This window comes from Manis pentadactyla, chromosome 4, assembly GCF_030020395.1.
Source record: "Manis pentadactyla isolate mManPen7 chromosome 4, mManPen7.hap1, whole genome shotgun sequence".
Classification (NCBI taxonomy): Eukaryota; Metazoa; Chordata; class Mammalia; order Pholidota; family Manidae; genus Manis; species Manis pentadactyla.
The window spans coordinates 111061592-111083721 of record NC_080022.1 but is presented as its reverse complement, the minus strand read 5'-3'; the positions used below and the strand labels follow the sequence as shown (position 1 = coordinate 111083721).

Genomic DNA, 22130 nt, shown 5'->3' with positions numbered 1-22130 from the left:
CAGCGGAGAGCAGGCTGAGGTCATGGGTTGGGGAAGGAGGGGGCGGAGCCACCAGTGGCTGTTCGGGGCTCCGCACTCACACTCCTTCCCGGGTTATCGGTACCAAATGTAAGATAAATTTTAGCTGAAATAAGCAGGTGAAGAGAGGCAACAAAGGGCCAGGTAGTTTATTTGGATGCCACTCCCGGGTGATGTTCCACGGTCTGAAACACAGGCCAGGGAAGTCACACCCGGTCAGGAGGTGGGGGCTTATAAGGGATTAGGAGGGGGAGGAGTAGGCAAGCTATCCTAGGGGGTGTGGAGAGGTATGATTGGTTAAAGGTGACATAATAGACAACTAGAAACTTTTTTTCCTTCCAAGAGGGAGGAGGCTGACATCCGGGTCTTAGTTGGCACATCAGAAGGATGGAATTCAGGAAGAGCTGTCCCCTTTCCATATAAGGCATGGACTTTGGGGTCTGGTCTGTTCTCCCCCTATGGCATCTCTCTGTTCTGTTTGCATGTCCTTGTTTTTCCTTCCTCCAGCCTAACAATAAACAATAGGTTTGATGGCTTGAATAGAAAGGTTTGTAAGGGAAGAATGAGAAATGGGCCATTTGTGTAAGGCTACCTCTCTCTAGTTCCTCCTTTTATCTTAAGCATGCTTTATGCTCTCCTACTGATGTTGGAAAAGTTAGTTTCAGAGGCAGCCATTTACCTGTTGCATGGTCTTGAGAAAGTCTCAACATCTCCAAGCTTCAGTTCCCTTCTAAATAAAATGGGCATGGTAATTCTTGTTTGGCACAAGTGTTGGGAAAGCTTAATAAGCCAATGGATGTGAAAGTGCCTATGTTTCATTTTACATTTTCCCCAAGGTCTTTCCAGGTTGGAATTTACAAGGCAATATGTAGTCTGACCCAACACAGTGAAGCATATTTTATCCTTTCCTGGGAGGGGCCTTCCAGTGTAAGCCTCCCATACCCTCAACCTGTGGACTTTATTGAAACTACTCCTGAAAGTTCATCATCTTTGGGAAAATATTACCAGATTTCTTTACATTTGTATGGCACTTTATGGCAGGCAAAGAGACCTTAGCAACAGTGATCTAATTTAAGCCTCCCAGCAAACTGTCTGGGGTAAATAAGGCATGTTTTATTCCCATGTAACAGATGGCATAACTGAGACTCAGAAGAGACACAGAAATAATAAATAGCAGAGACCAGGAGGAGGTCCCCTCTAGACTACCACAGGACTGATGAGGTGAGAGGTAGCTTCTTGCTCTCAGTCTACCTATATTTCGAATTCTTGGGTCTGTTTCCTCAATCATATTTTACATCCTGTTAAAATGCATGTCATTTTAAAAATAATTTTTCATTGACAATAAAAGTACCACTAGCAAGATATTTTACAGTTGGCAAAAGACCTTAAAATCCATGGACTCATTTGATTCTTACAATAACACCATATGGTAAGTAGAGCAAGTGTGAGTAATTCCATTTTGCAGATGAGGAAATAGATTTAGGAATTGACACCTGCCCAACGTCAAACAACCAATAAGGAGCAGAGCCAGAATGAGAAATGGGCTTCCAGCCAGCAACTTCAATGTCTTTTTATACTTTCATCATTATTATTATTATGCCTTTACTGTGCTGTGTAGTTCTCTTTTTTTAATTCAAATGAGATAATCTTGTGTAGACATTCATTAAAGAGCATTTATTGCGTACCGTTGTAAATTGCTTACCATCTAGTTGGGAAAAAGGTAAATAAAAAAATAGTTACAGTCAAGGTGAAACACACTTTGCAATTTGGAGACTTAATAAATGTTTTTTCATAACAGCATGATGAAAATTTTTCCACAGAAGTTAATAATCATGATGAACTAGCAGAAAGAGAAATCAGGAAAACAACTTCATTTGTAATTGCAACAAAAAGAATAAACCTAACCAAGAAGGTGAAAGACCTATACCCTGAAAACTATAAGACACTCATGAAAGAAATTAAAGAAGAAGCCAATAATGGAAATAACATCCTGTGCTCATGGATAGGAAGAATGAATATTGTCAAAACTGCCATCCTGCCTAAAGCAATCTACAGATCCAATGCAATTCCTATTAAAATACCAACAGCATTCTTCAACAAACTAGAGAAAATAGTTCTAAAATTCATACGGAACCACAAAAGACCCCAAATAGCCAAAGCTATCCTGAGAAGGAGGGATTACTCTCTCTGACTACAAGCTCTACTGCAAAGCCATAGTAATCAAGACAATTTGGTACTGGCACAAGAAAAGATCCATAGACCAATGGAACAGACTAGATAGCCCAGATATAAACCCAAGCATATATGGTCAATTAATATATGATAAAGAAGCCATGGATATACAATGGGGAAATGATAGCCTCTTCAACACCTGGTATTGGCAAAACTGGACAGCTACATGCAAGAGAATGAAACTGTTTATTGTCTAACCATATACACAAAAGTAAAAGTTGAAATGGATCAAAGATATGAATGTAAGTCATGAAACCATAAAACTCTTAGAAGACAATACAGGCAAAAATCTCCTGAATATAAACATGAGCAACTTTTTCCTGAATGCATCTCCTCGGGCAAGGGAAACAAATGCAAAAATAAAGACATGGGACTACATCAAACTAAAAAGCTTCTGTACAGCAAAGGACACCATCAGTAGAACAAAAAGGCATCCTACAATATGGGAGAATATATTTGTAAACTACATATCCCACAAGGGGTTAACATCCAAAATACATAAAGAACTCATATGCCCAACACCCAAAATGCAAATAACCCGATTAGAAAATGGGTGGAGAATCTGGACAGACAGTTCTCCACAGAAGAAATTCAGATGGCCAACAGGCACATGAAAAGATGCTCCACATCACTAATCATTAGGGAAATGCAAATTAAAACCACATGGGATATCACCTCACACCAGGTAGGATGGCCAACATCCAAAAGACAAGAAACGACAAATGCTGGCAAGGATGCAGAGAAAGGGAAACCCTCCTACACTGCTGGTGGGAATGTAAATTAGTTCAACCATTGTGGAAAGCAATATGGAGGTTCCTCAAAAAACTAAAAATAGAAATACCAGTTGACCTGGAATTCCACTCCCAGGAATTTAACTGAAGAAAACAAGATCCCAGATTCAAAAAAACATATGGACCCCTATGTTTATTACAGCTCTATTTTAATAGCTAATATATGGAAGCAACCTAAGTGTCCATCAGTAGATGGATAAAGAAGAGGTGGTACATATACACCATGGAATGTTATTTAGCCATAAGAAGAAAACAAATCCTACCATTTGCAACAACATGGATGAGCTAGAGGGTATTATGCTCAGTGAAATTAGCCAGGCAGAGAAAGGTAAGTACCAAATGGTTTCACTCATTTGTGGAGTATAACAATGAAGCAAAATTGAAGGAACAAAACATCAGCAGATTCACAGACTCCAAGAAAGGAGCAGTGGTTACCAAAGGAAAGGGGTTGGGATGGGGAGGGAGGAAGAACGGGATTAAGGGTCATTATAATTAGCACACATAATATAGGTAGGTCATTGGGAAGGCAGTATAGCACAGAGAGGACAAGTAATGACTACAGCATCTTACTACACTGATGTGACTGCAATAGGCTGTGTAGGGGGGACTTGATAATATGGGTAAATGTAGAAACCACAATGTTGCTCATGTGAAACCTTCATAACATTGTATATCAGTGATACCTTAATAAAAAAAAGTTAATAATCACAACCAGTTTTTATAAAAGTGGGAGAAAGAAGTCACACTTACACATACAAATATGTGTAACCCCCCACATCAGTGAAACTCAACCAAATTTTACATTTCAATAAGAAACCGGTATTTTCTTGGCATGTTAATTTGTAGGAAGTTACAGGCTGCAGTGCTGTAGTATACCATCAAAGGATGTCAAGTAGATTACAGTATTATGTTACTTTGGTATCATTGCCTGGCATTGTTTTGGTCTTTTGCTTAGTAACAGATACATTTACTAGATCTCTGGATAATATCATGAGAAAAAAGAGAATTTGTAATAATTTCCTTTGTAAACAGTATATATATTTTTTGATGATATAAACTTTGTTTACTTCTATCCTCTTGCTTTTTGGGGATAACTGGTTGCTAGTCTGCTCATTGTTCTTGGTTCTCCAGGGCAACATGTGCTCTGAAGTTGACTATAGAAGAGGAGGGATGGGTCAAAGATTTAGAGATCAAAAATTAAACAAAACAGTGTGTTTACAGGACTAAATTTGGAATAATTTTTAAAAAAGAGTAATACATCCCTATATAGGGAAAATTACTTTTGCCCAAAGAAAATTTTGGCCTTTTCCTTTGGCTATGCGACGTGATATCTCAGCCCCTAGAATGTCTTACCTGACAGGATTGTCTTTGTTTGCCTCAGGGGTTGGTCACTGCACAGTCTAATGCTGTGATTTATGATGGGGGCTTTGGAACATATATCAGTTCTGACCTCCAAAGGATCTGGAGACTACAGGTCACCCATGTGGGCCACATGTGATCAAACTCAAATAAAAACTCCAGACTGACCAAAGACTTGGGTAAATGTCCCTGGTTGGCAACACTCTTGAGTATTGTCACAGGTTGTAGCCTAGAGCAGGTAATGCCATCTAGGACTCCACAGAAGACGAACAGAAGCTTCATGTTTGGGTCCCTCCCAGATCCCACCCCATCTGTGTCTCTTTTTGTTGTTTCTGATTTGTACCCTTTTGTTATAATAAAACTTTAATTGTAAAGACAGTGCTTTCCTGAGTTCTATGAGTTCCTGAGTTCTAGCAAATTATCAAATTATCAAATTATCAGCTAGGGTGACCCCTGAATTTGCCATTGGTGTCTGAAGTGAGGGTGGCCTCCCAGGGACTATGTCCTTAACCAGTGAAGTTTGGCCTAACTCTGGGAGTGGGTTTTCCCAAAACCTGATTTTAGATTTAGATTTGGATACTTGGTAGCTTGGTTACCTGTCTTAGGTTCAATTTTTTTATTCTTAATTTGGCAGTCATCCTTGCCTATTTTCCTCACAGCCTTAATTAATTAAAAAAATAATGTGTATAAAAGCAATGAAGAGCAAATAAGAATATGCTATTTAAAAATTGTAATGGATCATCAAAATATATTAATATTATTGCAATGGAACTTAATGGTGGTGATGAATGTGGTGTAAGTAAGACTTTATTCAGTCATTCATTACACAAATAATCATTGCATTTATATTGTGTGCAGAGTGTTGGGGAGATAACAGCAAACAAGTCAAGGCCCTGCCCCTGTGGACTTTGTATTCTACTCAGGGAGAGAGATAATAAGAAGACAACTGACACAAATAATCAGACTGGTATTGTGCAGGATGTGCCGGAGTGATGCCATCAGGGGAATTCCATTGGAAGAGGTACTTCCCGAGATGGAGGGGCCAGTAAAGAGCTTCCAGAGGAGCTGGCATTTGAATAAAAATTTTAAGGAAGGCGACTACAGTGTTTTTTAGGCAGAAGGAATAGCAAAGGGAAAGATCCTGAACTGGGGAAGAGGTTGGTGTGTTTGAAGAATAGAGAGGAGGCCGTGTGGCTGCTCTGGATGGCGTTAGGTGGGAGATGCACATGGCTTGGAGGATGAAGTGTCTTTCTTGCCAGGGAAGGAGCTGTATTTCAATTTTAAGAGTGATGTGAAGCTTGGGTAGTTTTAAGTAGGCAAGTTACATGAATTGCTTTAAGACATTCCAGCTGCTGAATGGAGAATAGAAGCAGAGGGAGAGAGATCATGATGAGACTGTGAGTTATTCAGATGAGGGTCTGGCAGAAACAGACAGAAATGGTCATATTCTAGATATGCTTTTAAGGTGGAATCAAAATGACTTGCTGATGGGTTCCATATTGGCGCTGGGGTGGGCGAGAAGAAAGGTGTATCAGCTGGGTCCTCTGGGGAGCAGATGTTGAGGGGGATAATGCCTACGAAAGGAAGGGGAGAGGAAGCAGGGTAGGTCAGCAAGAGCCTCTGACTGCAATGCAGATTCAATCCTGGACAACCCATTTAGGAACTCCAGAGCAAAGAGGTCTCATGAGAGGAGCTCCCATTGGGCAGAAATGTCCAGGTCCTAGTACCCCTGCTCCACTCTCACTTATTGGGTGGGGTTGCCTGGGAGAAGTGTGCTTCAGCTGGAAAACTGACAGATCCTGAAGATGCTGATAGCTGGACGCTGATGGCTAACTGCACTTCTTGTGGCTGATTAGCAAGTTCTTTCTTGGTGACAGATCCATGTTGGACACCTTCGTGGCTGCAACAGTCCCTCCCTTGTACTACGTGGATCCACTTCTCCATACACATGTGAGGGGTAGCTCTTCTAGGGCTCCAGTGAGCTCTCTTCCTAAAAGAACTTAGGAAAGGCAGGTCAGTGGGATAACCAAGCTATTGCTATGGTTGGCCTTGGGACTGCAACTGGTAACTTATTGTCTCCTGCTCCATTATCCACTCTATATTCCACTCTCCATCTCTGCTAGAGATGATTCCACTATCATCTCTGCTGGTCTTGATGGTTTACTTAGTGGTGTAAACCAAAGTCTTATTCTTGAGGAGGTCTGACTGGAAACTCTTCCTGTCTCCTTCAAATTTTGCTTGCAAATGGAATGGTTCTTTCTTGAGCTATTTCCTCTTGCAATACTTTATCCTAAGCAAAGTTTATTGGGACTTTCAACATTCTGCTTGGAAATCTCCTTAGCTACCTCCAACAAGTTCACAAGACATCTAACATTCAAGGGTACCAGGTGCTTCCATTCTATTTTCAACCTTCCGAGTACCACAGGTGATGGGTTCATAAATTATTCCACTGCTATATAGCAAAGATGACCCTCTTCCAGGGTCTGTGGATAAATGAGAGTTCCTCTGGCCAGGATTCTCACCTGGACCTGGTTGACTAGCTTACTGCACACCTGTGGGCAATACATGGCTGTTGACTCTATATAAAGAGCTCTGTCCAGTGCTCTGGGCATGACACGGTGGCAGGGCTGCAAGACTGTAGGAGAGCAGAGCAGAGGCTGGAGCACTGGCAGCACTGAGGACAGAGGCCCAGAGGACGGCTGTGCAGACATAGGGGCTCAGAGGCAGAGACTGGCTTGCTGAGTGCAGACTTGGTCTGAGTGAACAGGATTCTAGTGACTGACCTGCCACCTGGAAATAAAGTTGTGTATAAACCTTTCACCCCAAGAACGTTTTGCTGTTGATTTCTTTGGTCACACTCATCCATAGTGAACTTGCCCGGGGCTGAAACCCCTTGGCAAGACAGCGTCCAATGACAATTTCCTTTCTGCTCATCCAGCCTCCCCTAATAGTTACCTTGCTGCCCTTCTGGCCTCTGTCTGTTACCTAGTCCCAAAGCTAATGCCATGTGTTTTACATTTTAATTATGTCAATATCCCTCTTCCATGTACCAATTCCAGTTACAGTATCTACTGCTGAATAACAAAGCATCCCAAAACTTGCTGGCTTACAACAATGACAAGGACATATTAATTCTCACAATCCTGTGAGTTGGCTGGATAGTTGGTGCGGTTTTACCTGCTGTGCGGCATTTAGCTTGTGTTTGGTTGGAGGCTTGGATGTTGGGATGGTTCCCTGTGGTTTCAGGGCCTCTTTCCCCATGTGGTCTCACATCCCCAAGGGTGCTAGTCCAGGCTTCTTACCTGCAGATGAATTTTCAGAGGGCCAGCAACAAAACTGCAAAACCTTTCAGGGCCTAAGCTTTGGGACTCACACAATGGCTTGTTCTGTTGGTCAAAGTAAGTCACAAGGCAAACACGAATTCAAACTGAGCTAGAGAAAAAGCAATGCCTCTCGAATGGGAGAAGCAGTAAACTCACATTACAAAAGAGCATAAAGGGAGGATGATTCAGGCAGGACCATTATTTAAGGATCTACCACATTTACGTTAAGTTTAAGATGTCTATTAGACACCCAAGCAGAGGTAACTGTAAGTACCTTGATCCCAAAGCAGGATTCAGGTCAGGGAAGTAAATTTGGGGGTCATCAACATATAGACATGACGCTTATGTGAGTCGTCCTACCCTCCAGGTTCCTGGGGACTCGTGTAAGTCTGGACGGTGGACGAACTAGGGTGCTAGCAGAGTGCAGCCCTCTGCAGTCTGAGCTGGGCGGAGGCTGGGGCTAAGAGGGACCTGCTGTTCTTGCCATTGTTCCAAGAGCACTTCCCCACTGGGCACAGAGCATCCCATTAGCCTTCTCCTTCCACCTTCCTCCTCAATAGAGCCACAAGTGGTCAGGATGAGTTTAGGACAACCGCTCTGCCTGCAGCGGATAGAGGACAGGAAACCATTCCATTGCCTCATTTTGCCATCTGAAGAAAGGCAGCTAGGAAAATGGGGACTGAGGCACATCACGGCTCCATCTTCTTTTTTTTTTTGTAAGTGTAGTTCTTTTATTGATGTAAAATATAAGGAACACTTGCCATCTTACCCATTTTTAAGTGTATAATTCAGTGCTATTAAATACTTTCACATTGTTGTGCACCATTACTTCATCCATCTTCTTTTTGTTGTGCTGCATTTGCTGCCAGGTAGGAAAACTGCAAAAGCAACCGATTCCCATGGCCCCCACTTCTGACCATTTCCTTTCATTCCTTGTCTAGGAGACAGTGATTTGGACATCATTCCAAAGTGCCCAGCATTTTGTTAATCCAAACCTGATCACCCTTACTGTACTTTTTCCTGTGTTTCTCGGCAGGAAGGGACTGTTGTCATGGTTTTAATATCAGGAAGAAGGAAAAGCAATAATGAGGTTGAGCCTAGTGTTTTTTTTTTTTAAAAAGGTGATTTCAGAGCTATTCCAAACCAGCAGAAAAGACAGGGTTGAAAACTCCAGCTACTATGCCACAGATCAAGAATTCTGGTGCTGCCCACTCTCCTCTGAGTTACTTTTCCTGTTTGTCTTTATGAAAATGAAAACTGCCTTACACCCATCATTTCTGTAGCTGCACCAACCTCTCTGGCTTCTCTAGGGGACTTGGGAATCTGTGTTCTCCATTTGTCCCCCAACCTTACCACGGTTTTCCTCACACTTGTTAATGCTTCAAGATCTTATTTTAAACTGGTCCTGCTAATTTCTGCATTCTCCCATGCCTGCTCCCAACCGAGGGTTGGGTTGGGGTCGAGGTGAGGCACATACAAGAGTTTCCGGCTCCACCTTTCCTCTCCTGGGTTGGGTTGTATTAATTGACCTCGAGAGTCTCAGCTGTGCTAAGTTGGGTGTTTGTTAGATCTCGCTATGCTTGTAATTAGTGTAGAGAATCTAGGTCAGAGGCAACTGGTTGGAGTGATAGTCTCAGGGGGCATGAATAAAGGCAGGGATTGGCCAACAGGTTCCTCGTTCAGGGGGTGGGGTGAGCCAGGGACAGGGACTGGTGGGACTGGTGTCAGACACCCAGACAGAGACACAGGGTCCCGTGCAGAAAGGCGCTCAAACTCTCGGACGTGTGTGGTGCATTCGTTCTCGCTTTTACTCGGGTTTCTTTCCAGCCTCTCCATATATGGTGTGGCTCCCGAGCTGGCTGGGGATTGGTTGCTGTTGTTGGAAGACTGTGAGATTGGAAGGAAGCAGAAAGAGAACCAAGCCAGGGAAAGGAGTGGTGGGGGAGGGGGCAGCAGCGAAGACTGCCGAATGGGGATGGTGCGCTTGCTTGGAACTTAGAAAGGGGAGAGATTCTTTGGGAACAGTTTTTAGGGAGAACGACGTAGAATTTACTGTTGGCAGATGGGCTGGTGGGGATAGGTTTTTTAGGGTCGCAGTTCTGGGGTTAGCAGGGTCGCCAAAGGCCGCGCAGGAGGCACAGAGACTTGCGGGTTTTCCCTTTTCATCCTGAACTCTTCGCAGCTGTGCTGCCGACCGGTATGCAGATGAGCTCATCGGCGTTCCAGATCAGCCCCTCAGACATTTTCCCAATGGTCCCTAAACCCTCGCTGAATTAAATTTAATGGGGGAAGAACAAGACAAGTTGAGGAAAATGTCATTTAAATATGAACTGGCATTTAGTTCTTTCCCTGTCTCTGCCCCTTATGTGGGTTCATTTGTCCTGAATTTCCTCATCTCCCCATCATAGAGTCTCCCAAAAGATTCTCCCTTGTCTAGTTCATTTATGTAAAAGAAGATAGCAAAGTTGTTGGGAGGGGGGAATAAATATACATGATGAAGAATGTCTATGTGCGGCTGAGTGCAGGAAGTTCCGCACATCCCCCTACTCAGTCTGCCCATTTACCCCCAAACCCAGTGACTAGGAGGAAGCGAGGGATAGACTGAGGGAAGAGAGGTGCTGGGCATAGGGAAAGCTGGAGTCACAGCACCACTGTTCCCCTGTCCGGGCCAGTGCCCACTCTTCACTAATGGAAATCATGCTTTCAGTCCACCGTCAGGGTGCGTTTCAGGCTAGCTTTCTAGTGGGAAGCCTGGCTTCATGTTAAGCTCTGAAGTTCTTCCACGACAGGACATCATGCTTCCCTCCTATCTCTAGCCTTTAGCACAGTGCTCGGCACTCTCTGTCCTTGAAGAAAGGGTTAAGTGCATAGCCTGTGGCCTGATCAGCCTGTGCACTAGAGCAAAGTGACAGTGATTAATGCTGTGCCCTAGGCCTCATTCAAACTACACTCCCGCCACTAGAGCTAGCTGCTCATAGCTCACTGAATCAACTAATAGCAGCAGCTACAGCAGCCCTCTGCTGAGTGCCAACAGCCATTTGTTGACTGCCAGGTATTTTTCATGCATCGTCCTTACCCATCCAATACTAACTCTCCATTTTGCAGATGAAAAAACACTCAAATGTGTGCCTTGCTGGGCCTCACAACTAAAAAGTCCAAATTTGAGCCGTGATCTGTCTGTTCCAAAGCTGGTCTCATTTTACCACCTCGTGGCCTGGGTCTGGTGCCTGAGGACCCTGAGCAGTGCCCTGCTGTTAGTCTCCCAGGGTCCCTGACCCTTCCTGCTTCTCCTTGCCTGTCATCCCCCTCCTGGGTCCCCCCACCCCAGTTCCCCTGGGGCCACAGATGATCAGCATGTTGGGATGCACATGCCATTCTTGCTTTTGTCTTTTTCTTCATCATGTGGGAGTGACGGGGGTGAGAGAGAAAAGGGAAAATGCTGGTAAAAAAAAATAATACAAAGATGAAGACATATAAAAAGAAAGTAAACATCACTATAACCTAGATTTTTCAGTATGTGTGACCATGATTGGGTCTGCTGGCCATGTGTAGAGTTTAGGAGTGTGAAGCCTGCTCAGAGGACATAAGTCTGGAACCCAGATTCCCTCACCGCCCCCCCAGGAGCCCCTGGGTGTGACATTTGGGTGGCACTCTGGTATATGACTGAGTGGGGCTGGGGGCACTAAGAGCAAGAATCTCTGCCCTAGAGCCGGCTTCCCCTGGAGAGGCCCCCATCTGACTCAGGAAGGGGCAGAAAAGTGGGGATTACAGGGTCTGTTTTGCCCAGAGGGTTTTCCTTACTGCTCCCCCACCTATCTTCTTGAACTGCACCTTAGGGCAGCCTCATGGCCAGGATCTTCAGGCTGTTTGTCCCCATTTTCTCCCCTACTGCCCCTAGGGAAGCTCTGGGTCTGGGCTCTTGGAAGGTGAGGGAGATCTAGGGAAGATCAGAAAACTAGCCAAGGGCGACATTTCTAAGTGTCTTTTTAACCCCTCTTTCTATGGTTCATGAGGTATCTGTCCCCTTCTTTCCAAAAACCATTCATATCTTGCCTTCGTCACTCTCCTCTGGACCCTATCACTGTTACCAAACCTGTTAGAAACTGCAGTGGAAAGAAGCAAACAAGATAAAGTGAATTATGCAGGATCTACCATGGGCAAGAACACAAAGGGGCCCAAAGGTGGTCAGGGAGGTGGCGTTGTGAGTGTAAGGATGCTGTTCTAAAGCCGGGCCCTGTTAGTGTTGGAAGAGGAAGGAGAGGCTACAACAAACCCTAACTTGGCCAAAAGAGGAACCCGGCACGTTTGGTTTCCCTTCATCCTACCCAGCTGGCATCACGAATCATTTCCTTAGTTCAGTTCTTCTGAGGGTCAGCTGTTCCTAGGCCCCCTGTGCTAGGTCCCCTGGCCAAACAATCAGCCAGCCATCTGCTCAGAGTTGTGCCTTTGAATTGAGTTGGGCAGGGTGTGGGAGGCACAGGGAAGAAACACATCCAAGAGGAAAGCCAGGCAGCTCAGCCTCAGCCACACGCTGCTCTGGGTACGGAGCCAGTGCCAGCAGGGGAGGTTTCCACCCCACAGATCCTCCTCAGGGCTGGGGTAAATGCCACTTCTGGGTGCACAGACAGGTGGCACTGGCGGCCACATCCCTAGAGCTAGAGCCAGGCAGCTGAAATTTCACCTGCAGGTTCAAACCTGGGATGGGACATGAGAGAAAACCCTCTCCCCTCTGGACTTAGAAGCCTATACATGTCGATGGGAGCATCACTAACTTCCCCCACTATGTCTCAGAGGGGTGGTGTGTGTAAGACGGTCAGATTGTGCCTTTAGTACCCTTTCTTGCACTTCATCCAGGTGAAAGCATCTTAATACTACTATCAGGTCACCTCCTCCTCACCACTGAGGCAATTTAGGTCTCAGAGGAGCAAAGGAACGAAAGGAGGCTGGGAAAAGAGGCTTGGACATCAGCAAGAGCAACAAGTTTGACTGTGTTTTTGTTTTCTTTTTTTGACTAAGGTAAATAAAAAAGCTTTATCCTGCAACACTTGGGAGATGAAGAGTCTGTGCACCCCACCAGGCTCCAGACCCCAGCCCCTTCCTTCACATCAGGCTCTTCCGGTACTGGCTATGCTGGGGGGTCCGTCTGAGGTGGCTGTTGGGGCTCTGCAGGTCCATCTGCCTGTACAGGTCCCTCAGCTCCCTGACCTCCTGCAGCACCCTCTTTGCCTGGCTCCAGTTCGATGACGCCTCTCCCAGCAGCCGCTCTGTCTCCTGCAGCAGCTGCTCTGACTCACAATCAGGAGGAGACCAAGAGGGGTCCTTGGCTTTCCGCTTCCCATCTCCCAGGCCCTGGACCTCCGCCAGCAGCTCCTGAGTCTTCTCCAGTTTCCTTGCCACCAGGTCCTGGATCCGGGACAGCTGCCCTGGGGCAGGTGGGATGAGGGTTGGGGGTTCCTGGGTCCGCAGCGGGAGGGTGAAGGCCGTGGCAGTGTCCCGCAGAGAAAGGATCTCCTCCAAAGAGGCACAGCGGCCTTTCTCTGTGAGGGTCAACTTCTTGGGTGCTTGGGGGGTGTAGGTGGCCCCCTTGTCTGGTCTGTCCCACGGTTGGGGCAGGCCACTTGCCCGGTCTGAGGAGGGCGGGATGCGGTCTGAGTCTGCCCTCTGCCGGCTGCCTGCCAGATGAGCCACAGACTTGTCCAGGTCGACCCGGAAGTTCTCAGCACAAGAGGTTGGCTCCTCTGGGGAAGGGTCTTCCTCCTGGATCAGGTCCAAGGTCAGCATCCCATCCGAGGTAGAGGTTGAAGCCTGAAGAGGGAGAGAGCAGAATGAAGGGGGTAAACTGTCATCCATGAGCATTTCAAGAGTAACAGCTGGAAGGGCGATGAGAGCCGTGGTCACTTTCCTCCTCAACATGCCTTCCCTGAAGGGGACGCCTCCCACTACTGACAACTTTGACTTTGTATGCTATTTCTGATTCCTTTGGTAGTACTTTGAACTTACTTCTTTCTTTTGTTTTTCTGTGATTTAAAGCAATTTCTCCAGCTTCTTTCTCATACTCTCCGTTTCACTGTGAGCTTCCTGAAATGGGTGAAAAAACCACCTATTTCCTCCTTATTATGAACTTGAAGCATCAAATTTGGCTGACACAACCAGGATGCTCCACACAGCACAGAAACTGTCCTTTTCCATCTGCATCCTCTAAGGCACACACTTCAACCCCTTCTGCTAACTGGAACTCAGAAACCTTTGCCTTAAAATGAAACTTGTTCTATTTCTAGAATATTGTAATAAAAAAAAAAAGTGATTCAGTACGTCATTATATATTGACACATATGTTGTTTCAACCCACTCCTCACAGCAACATTTCAAGGCAGGCATGATTGTGGCCACACTTTACAGTTGGGGACATGCAGCTTCAGGGAATCACAGAGAAGAGTAAACTACAAAGCTAGGTTCCAATCCAGTTCTGTTCTATTTCAAGGCCTACGTTCTTTCTACTATACCTGATTGCCTCTCTCCGTACAGACTTAGAGCTTGGACAAATGAAAGAAACCGACACTCTGCGTGTGACAGGGGTTCACTGGGATCATCTTCCTCTAAATGCCTGTGGTACTTCATGCTGTTACCCAGCAGGAGAGCCAACCACATGTCAGCAGCTTTAGTGCCCTGTACGGTCCTCAACTCTTCTGCTTTCCACTTTCCTTGTGGTATATCTCATTTCCCCCCAAAGGATAACATATTTATTGGGGGCAGGGACTTTTGACTTCATAGCTGGCGCTGAATAAATATTTTTGATGTGGAGGAAGCAGGCAGGGGCACAGGGTGGAGGGACTTTCCTAGCCTTAGACCTTGGTATCACAAATCCTCTGGTGGGCTGCCTGAGATAGAGTCCTGTCTGAGACACACTGACATGGAATTGGCCCTTTAGCAATTTTTACTGTCTTAGAGTCTTACATACCACAGCCATTAGGTGTCCCCGAGTCGGGGGGCGGCGGGAGTGTTGGATTTTTGCTCTGTCTCGAGTTGGGTGGGCAAGATAGCTGTCTTCCTCAACGGTGACCTGAGGAGACGCATTGGGAGTCACAGGTGCTCTCAGACTCTGCCCCAGCCCAGCATTCCCTGAGGCCTGAACATGTGTGGGCTGGGAGACTGACCCAGCCACTAACTGCTTCTGAGAAAGTCCAAGGGCAAGGGACTTACTGGGCATGAAGGAGCTCCTTAAGCTGGCCAAGGCTGGCCCATGGATGACGAAGCAAGGAAAGAGGAGTTAGCAGGAAATATTTAGAAAGATGGTAGGAGAACAGGGTTTTCAAAAGGGAAATAAAGAAGTAAAACTGATGGGGGGAGCAAGTCAATGGGGCCCACACAATAAACTTTGCTCATTAGTGAGTCATAGCCATTCCCTCTGCAGAGAGTCCCTCTCCCCACAGTGAGCCCCCTAACCTCATCCAAGATGCGGTTCTTGGCTCGAGTGATAGCGGAGTTGAGGGCATTGATCCATGATTCCTTCTCTTCTGGACTCACTGCCAGGAAGATGAGGTTGGGAGCCTGTGAGGGAAGATTCTTGTTTCAGCCAGGGTTTTAGAGTTGGCGCCTCACCTTGACAGTGAAGAAATAAGAAATTATCATCTCATGCTTAGACCCAGCTCCTGGAAGGAGAGATTCTGCTTCCAGACTCACCCATAACTTAAGGAAACCAGCCTCTATTCCTGCAAAATGCCATCACTTGGAGATTGTTTTAGAAATGACCAAGGAAGAAGAGTACTGGATATTAATATGGTACTGGAGATAACTAGAGGAGGTTTGGTAAAGGACAGGTGCTAAAATAAAGATCTTTAAATGTATGAAGAAATAGAATGTGATACAGGAATGGCTTCCCTGGGTTCCCTCAGATAACAGGAATTAGATTCAGAGCTTCAGCCACCTATCAGGGTACTGGAAAAAGTGATTTTTTTCCCAATAGATGTGCAAATGTGTGTGTGTGAGAGAGAGGGAGAGGAAGGGAGGGAGAAAGAGGGAGATAGATGGATAGATAGAGAGATGATCTTTGTGTCTGGACAGTTTAAAGGCTGGCTTGCCTGGAGGGAAGGAAATGGCCACAACATTCTCAGGTTAAGTAATAAAAGCAGGTGGCTAGCAGGAGAGCAAGTCAGGTCCTGTGAGCCACAGAGCTAAGATGGAGAACCTGAGGGGGAAGGTGTTCTTCTTTGCCCTTGAAACCCCCTGACTGGGTGAGTATCCCAGTGGCCCAGGTGGTGGGAGAAACATACCGTGTTACCAGGCTGTTTGGAGTGGGCAAGAGTGAACTTGCTATGATTTTTCTTGCTCCTGCTCTTGGATTTCCGGAGCTCTTCACACTTCTCATAGTCACTCAGGTCAAACACCTCTTGGCTATTTTTCTCATCTTTTACCTAGGGGAAGGTTGGAGGTGAGGTGATGAAGATAAATTACTTAGTCCCTTCCCCCAGACTACTGGCTTAGAGCAGTCTTGGGAACCAGAAGAACCCAAGGAGAAATCAGGGTTGACAGGACAGGAAAGGGCTATCCTACCCAAGGTCCACAAAGGCCTGACAGTGGGGGACAGCACTGGGGCAGCCTCCAGATTCTGACCCCTTCAGTGGGTTTCTGTTTAACGCCACATCACAAGTCTCATCAACAGCTAGTTTCCAGAGCCCCAGCATGATTCTCTTCACCATGACCCCCTACTTTGTCCTTCAAAAGTCACAGCTTACAAGGCTAAGAGGTTAATCCTTAAGAAAGCAAGACTGGATGGCCCTTGAGTGTCCAGAGGAAGGAAATAAAGGCAGGGCCAACACCAGTGGCTGTATGGAGGCAGTGAAGGGCTGCCTCTGGCCTCCCACGTCTGTGTTTGTGTTGTCCTTTCCCTACCTGACCTGGCTCCCTTCTGGAGTATACACTATTACACAGTCAACTGCCTCAGCAGGCTCAAGAGTGCCGTGCCATAGAATCCATAGTCCCCTGGGCTCAGTTTGTTGAGTTTTTGCAGACAAGCTGAACATACATGTGTAGTTCCTGCCCTTCCTTCCTCCTGCCGAGGTACTGTGACAACCCAGCCTAGATCCTGTGGGCTTGGAAAGCCATTTAAATCATCCCTCTCTCTCTTGGAGAAGATGCACTTAACACTCCCCAGAGGACTAAACTGCAGACTTGGAAAAAAAAGTGGACCTCTTTTCATGAATCCAGTTTGAGAGCCTAAGGCCCTTACTGCTGGGACCTTCTTCCTTGTGTCTAGAACTTAGACCTTCCTGCTTGTAACATCCATCTTGTACCCTGGTTCTACCCTTAGTAGCTTTATCCAGCACTTGGCTCTTAACTCTCTGGCTGAATGTCTACTCAGAGACCAAAATTCTGTCTACACCCTCCCACCCTGATCAGCCTTTGCTGAGGGCCATTAAGTGAATTCCACTAACATTTCTTCCCAGGCCCATTATAAGCTTCTCAGTGTTTTCCTCTTCTCCCCTCTGGTGTTTCCCGTAGCCCTGGTACTCTGAAGCTGTGGTTTATGGATCGTTTTTGGCTTGCAGGAACAGAGGGGAGCTGGCTGCTGGCCCAGGCAGAGCCTGGGATTAGAAAGCTCCTTTACCCTCAACTACTTGAGCCGGGACTGTAAGACCCTGGGAGTGAGCTGGTCACGTTTTCCTGGTATGAGTGATGGAAACCACAGACACTTATCTTGTTAAAATTAAGTAAACAGATAAAGGTAGCCTTGTATCTTCCTTAGAAGATATCCACCCTTCCTGACTGCAATTATTTCACCAGAGTATTCACTTCCCAAGCTCTGAATTAGGAACTGTGTGTGTGGATGTGACTTCATCTCATCAGCCTTGCAGCGGGGAAGTGGTTCTCTCTTCCATTCCCCAGCCCAGCCCTGGCTTGTGTCTGCCTAGCCTTCTGCCTTACTGCTGCACCCATGGGCGGACACAGATGGCGAGGGCCATCACATAGCCCCCGTCAGGTGAATGGTTGCTCACACAGGTGCCTCTGGTGGCTTCAGCCAGAAAGAGGCTCCTCTGGGGCTCTCCTCTTTCCAGGGCCCCCTGGCTTTGGGCTGGGAAGGGACCAGAAGCATTGAAGGGTTGTGGGTTGGATGTGGACAAGATGCTAGGAAGGGGCATCCAAGAACAATTCCCAGAAACATGGGGCAGGGATGCAGGGTGAGGCATCACTCCTCCACTGCCCCTCCTTCCTTAGAGTCGAGACTATCAGCAGAGGCCAGGAATCTTGGAAAGGAAAGTGCTGTGTGTGTGTGTGTACAGCCAGGGGAAGAGAGTTAACTTGTTCTGTTTTCCTTAGGGGGAGGGAAGGGAAGGGAGGAGGGCATTCTGGCTTGGACTCAGCTGATAAGGAGCTCTAGAGAGCAGGAGACATTGACAGAGGTTAGCCCTGGGTAGGGGAGGGCTAGGAGATGGGGTGAGGCAAGCAGCAGAACAAGTGTATTCCAGTTCCCAGGGAAGATGCATAACTCCAAGACCCTTGTTCTCCACTGTATTGTTTTTTCCCTCTACCTATTCCCAAGTCTCATTTAAATTCCCTGTCTACCAAAGTTAACCTTTCCTTTCCTCTGACTCCTTGTGCTTGGCCCACAGAAAGGGATTTTCCTATGCTTGCCAAAAAAGGTGTTCTGAACTCCATGTCCTCTACCATGAGGTTTTCCCAAGGTTTAGCCCTGTTCCTACACATCAGCCCCATGATCAAAAGGTGCTCTTTAAGAATGAGGAAAATAATCATTAGCAACAAATACAGGAGGATTTCTTTGATGGATGCAGTTGTGGGAGACTGCCTTTATGAGGGGAAGTAACAAAAGACATTTGCAAATTCTAGGGGAGAAGGTTAGTTTTCTGGCATTAACACACAAATTACAAATATTGTATGATGCATTTTTTAAAAATCTTGAATCTTTTGGCTGTGGAGCTTTTGAGAAGTAGATGGAATAAAGCCTACAGCCTTCCGTCTACCAGTTTACCCTTTAACCCGGGCCTACTGTAGCATGGAAACTGGCTCCAAAGAAGAGTAACATCAATAGATTTGTTCCCTCTTTTCCTCTGTCTTCTCAGCAGGGGGCAGTTGGCCCCATGACCAGTCAGATGCTCTTGACTCATAGGACACCAGACATCCTAGGCTGAGGTCACTCCATCCTTTCCCCTATCTCTGTACCCCTCCTTCCATAAACAAGGATCAACCATTCTCTTCTGTCCCCATACTCTGTTCTTTGGACAAATACAAAGAAGATAAAAATGTCTTGTTTTTTTTCTCCCCTTTCACTGTTCTCATGTTTCCTCTTTGACGGGTGGGAAGTTCTCCCTCATTGCTCACTAGTTTCCTGCAATTATGAAGTTTGGGGAAGACAGGAGATAAACTTTGACACTTGTTTACTTATTTATTAAAAAAACAACTGGAAAGCCAGCAAATTGTGAAAAAACCCTCTGTTGGACTCCAGATTGGGTAGAGATGACCCTTAAAAAGATATCCTCCTGTCAAAGTGTTCTCTCATCTCCAACACCAAGTCCCCAGCTTAGTATAAACAGCAAGGTTTAGGCACCCTGAGAAGGGCTCTCTTTGGCCCTGGCAAGGCTTAATTCTTCCCCAGCTGCCTCAGTAGATGTTCTGTTTGGATGAACACTTTCTCTAGGACTGTGTGTGTGTCTGTTTCAATACCATAAAAGGATTTATTTACCTAAATATAGTCTACTGCTGAAAGCAGAAGAGGTTAGACCTCAGGGTGGACTTCCCAGTTAGCCACAGGGGAGGGAACATGGAACGGGGGGTGGGGGTGGGGGGGGAGAGGGGGAGGCAGAAGGGCCACTGTACCAGGGGAACACAGGGCAGCTTCCTACACTGTGCTGACATAGTTGAAGAGGTGGGGACTAGAATGACTTTTAGCCCATGCAGGGGTCATTTCAGTTTCTCAGTATTACTACATAGTATTATATCAAAAATTAGAAGATAAAAGGGAGAAGGGTCCGGATTCAGTGATCTTGGCTCAGGTTCTGAACTAAGGTGGACTGTGGTTTCCATTTTAGCTACAGAGCCAAAGCTATCCAGAGGTGTTCAAGGTTTCATAACCCCATTTTTCTCCCTTCTGATACAAATGGGGGTGGGGTGGGCAGGAAGATGGTAGAGAATGAGTTCCTTGCTACAGCTTTTTTTTTTTTTTTTTAAGCGGATTTGGAGTGAGGAACAGGGTGTGTACTGGTTAGGGACATTGGCTGCAACAGAAATAAGTGTCTGCCACTCATAAATACTCTGAGGTCAGAAGAGACTGACCCTGGGCTGTGTGTTTTCTGTGATTCAGGGCAGCTGCGCTGCTGATGCGGCCTGCGTATGCCCCTGCTAGAGACAGGAAAGCAGAGACTAGCTGGGTTGGAGCGGGGAGACAGGAAGGGGTAGAGAATAAGCTGAGCAGCGTTTTTCAGCAGCAGTAGCAAAGAACAAAAAATCCCATGTTTAGCTAGGGGCCAAAATAAAGTTCGGGGCAGCAGGGGCCAGCTGAGAACTTTTGGGACACCTTCATCTTTGGAAGGAGTTATTGTTGTCAGATAGGTAATTGCTAAGAAAAATCTTTTTACATAAGGTGCACACTTAACTTCTGACTCAGGTCTCCTCGCTAAAGGGTGACCTTTCTTTGCAGATGGGATGGAGGCAGATACCAACCGGACTGCTGAACTTGCGTTTGGAACAAAATTTGGGGTGAGAGGGGGGAGGTGGGCGGTGAGACAAGACAGTGGGGAAAATGAGAAACTAGGGATAGAGGCAAAGGTCACCTACCTCCTTTTCAGAGATGTAGAGCTGATCCCCTTTCAGCACCACATAGCGGTTTTTCCAAATCTCCCTGAAAATGCCTTTCCCGCAGAATTTCCGGACCCAGCCGACCTTCTCAGGAGGTGCGCACTGGTGATTTCCATCCTGAGGCCCCTGCCCCGGAGCAAGATAAGAGCCGTGGGGTCAGGTGCTTAAGCTTGTTCCTTCTCTCCACTGCGTCCCTCACCCCAGCTTCCCTGTGACCGCCCCACCGAAGGCCGGAGTCAGGGGCCCAGCGTCCGTCCCCCACTTCCGAAAGGTTTCCACTCGGAGGAACTCTCTGCTCCATCGCTCCCCTCCCCCTTCTCCCAAATAAACAACTGAAACAGCGAAAGGAAGGGGTCAGGGCCCGGCTGGGCGGAGAGGTGGCCTTCGGCTTTCCACCGGCTCCCTTCTCCTCCCCCAGCCTCTCCTCGCAGCGCCGGGATTAACGGCGTTTTATTTTATTTCTCATTGTCTTTTCGCCACTGCGGAGCGCGACGCAAACGGTTGCCGCTGGCCCAGGGGACGGGGAGGCTGGGGCGAGGGCAGAAAGTAAGCCAAGTGAAAGCCCCCAACCCAGGTAAACAAACAAAAGCCCCAGCGCTGCCAGTCCTGGGGCCGGGCCGGGCGAGCGGCCGGGGTCGAGGGCCGGGGGACCCGCGGCCGGGCCGGGCGGGGACTCGCGCAGGGCGTCCGGCCCGGCCGCTCGCAGCCCCGACGGGGCCGGGGTCCCCCGAGCTCAGAGTCAGCGGCGGGCGCCGGCGGGCGCACTCACCCTCTTGGTGGAATTGTTCTTCTTCATCATTCCGGGTGGGCGCGCGGGCGCTGGGGAAGGCGCCGGGGGCGGCCCCGCGTCGGGCGCCGAGGCCGCTCGGAGGGGCGCCTGCCCAGGGGGAGGGTGGCGGAGAAGCCCCCGCCGCCGCCGCCGCCGCCGCTCCGCCCTCCCTCTCCCCGGCGCTCCCCTCCTTTGTAGCTCCGGTTACACTAGAGGCCGGCCTCCCTCACCCTCGCACACACGCCCGCCCGCTCCCAGCCCCTCGGCGCCCTCCATCCCGGCGCCCCGGCGGCCTCTCCCTCGGCCCGCCGCGCTCTGGGCGGCCCGGCCGGCGCCCCGCGGCTCCGTCCGCCGGCCAGCTGACGTTGCGAGTTCAGAATAAAGGGCGAATCGCGGAGCCGCAGAGAGTGCGCGCCCCCTCCACCTCCTTTGTTTCCGACTCGCTGAGGGCGAAGAAGACAGACCTGATCCCAGCTGGGGAGCGGCTTCTAAGAGCGGCAGAGAGCCCCAGGCTCAGCCCGAGAGCCGGCGCGAGGGGTGGGGCCGCCCGGGCCTGACCGGGAGACGGCCGAGGCAGGGGGAGGAGCAGTAGACAGATTTATGGAGACTGGATATAACCTGGACCGAGATCATCTTCCTCCCAGACCCACAACCAAAACAAGAGGGGAGCTGCGAGGGCACGTTACTAGAGCAGGCGTCTGGAATTCACACTCTCTAGGTGGTAGAGGGAATGGCGTGGGCAGGTCAAGGATTGGCGAAAAGTTTTATGCTTCCGAGGGTATTGATGAGTGCTGGGGCGCAGTGGGAGAGAAGTTAGTACACATTTCCTCC

At 47.7% G+C, this 22130-nt stretch overlaps 1 protein-coding gene across 2 annotated transcripts; it reads right to left on the bottom strand.

Moving 5' to 3' along the window:
- Nucleotides 1-12704: 12704 nt before the first annotated feature.
- PLEKHO1 (pleckstrin homology domain containing O1) lies at nucleotides 12705-21801 on the bottom strand. 2 transcript variants are annotated; one of them, XM_036905331.2, is made up of 6 exons: nucleotides 21300-21801; nucleotides 20510-20656; nucleotides 15994-16134; nucleotides 15167-15271; nucleotides 14682-14783; nucleotides 12705-13528 (listed from the first exon to the last, which is right to left on the bottom strand). In XM_036905331.2, exons 1-6 carry the CDS (start codon nucleotides 21327-21329, stop codon nucleotides 12824-12826), a joined length of 1230 nt encoding a protein of 409 aa, XP_036761226.2. In that variant the 5' UTR covers nucleotides 21330-21801; the 3' UTR covers nucleotides 12705-12823. The 2 variants fall into 2 exon arrangements, with proteins under 2 accessions (XP_036761226.2, XP_036761227.2); XM_036905332.2 differs by lacking the exons at nucleotides 20510-20656; nucleotides 21300-21801 and having other exon boundaries at nucleotides 15167-15322; nucleotides 15994-16132.
- Nucleotides 21802-22130: the final 329 nt, after the last annotated feature.

What these genes read in the sequence shown, in the direction of transcription:
- PLEKHO1 (XM_036905331.2), bottom strand. Translation starts at nt 21,329, where the DNA reads ATGATGAAGAAGAACAATTCCACCAAGAGG. An exon ending in TCTACATCTCTGAAAAGGAG is followed by an intron (nt 16,135 to 20,509) that starts GTAGGTGACCTT and finishes ACCTTCCCCTAG; the next exon opens with GTAAAAGATGAGAAAAATAG. An exon ending in GGGGACACCTAATGGCTGTG is followed by an intron (nt 13,529 to 14,681) that starts GTATGTAAGACT and finishes CTCCCTCTTCAG; the next exon opens with GCTTCAACCTCTACCTCGGA.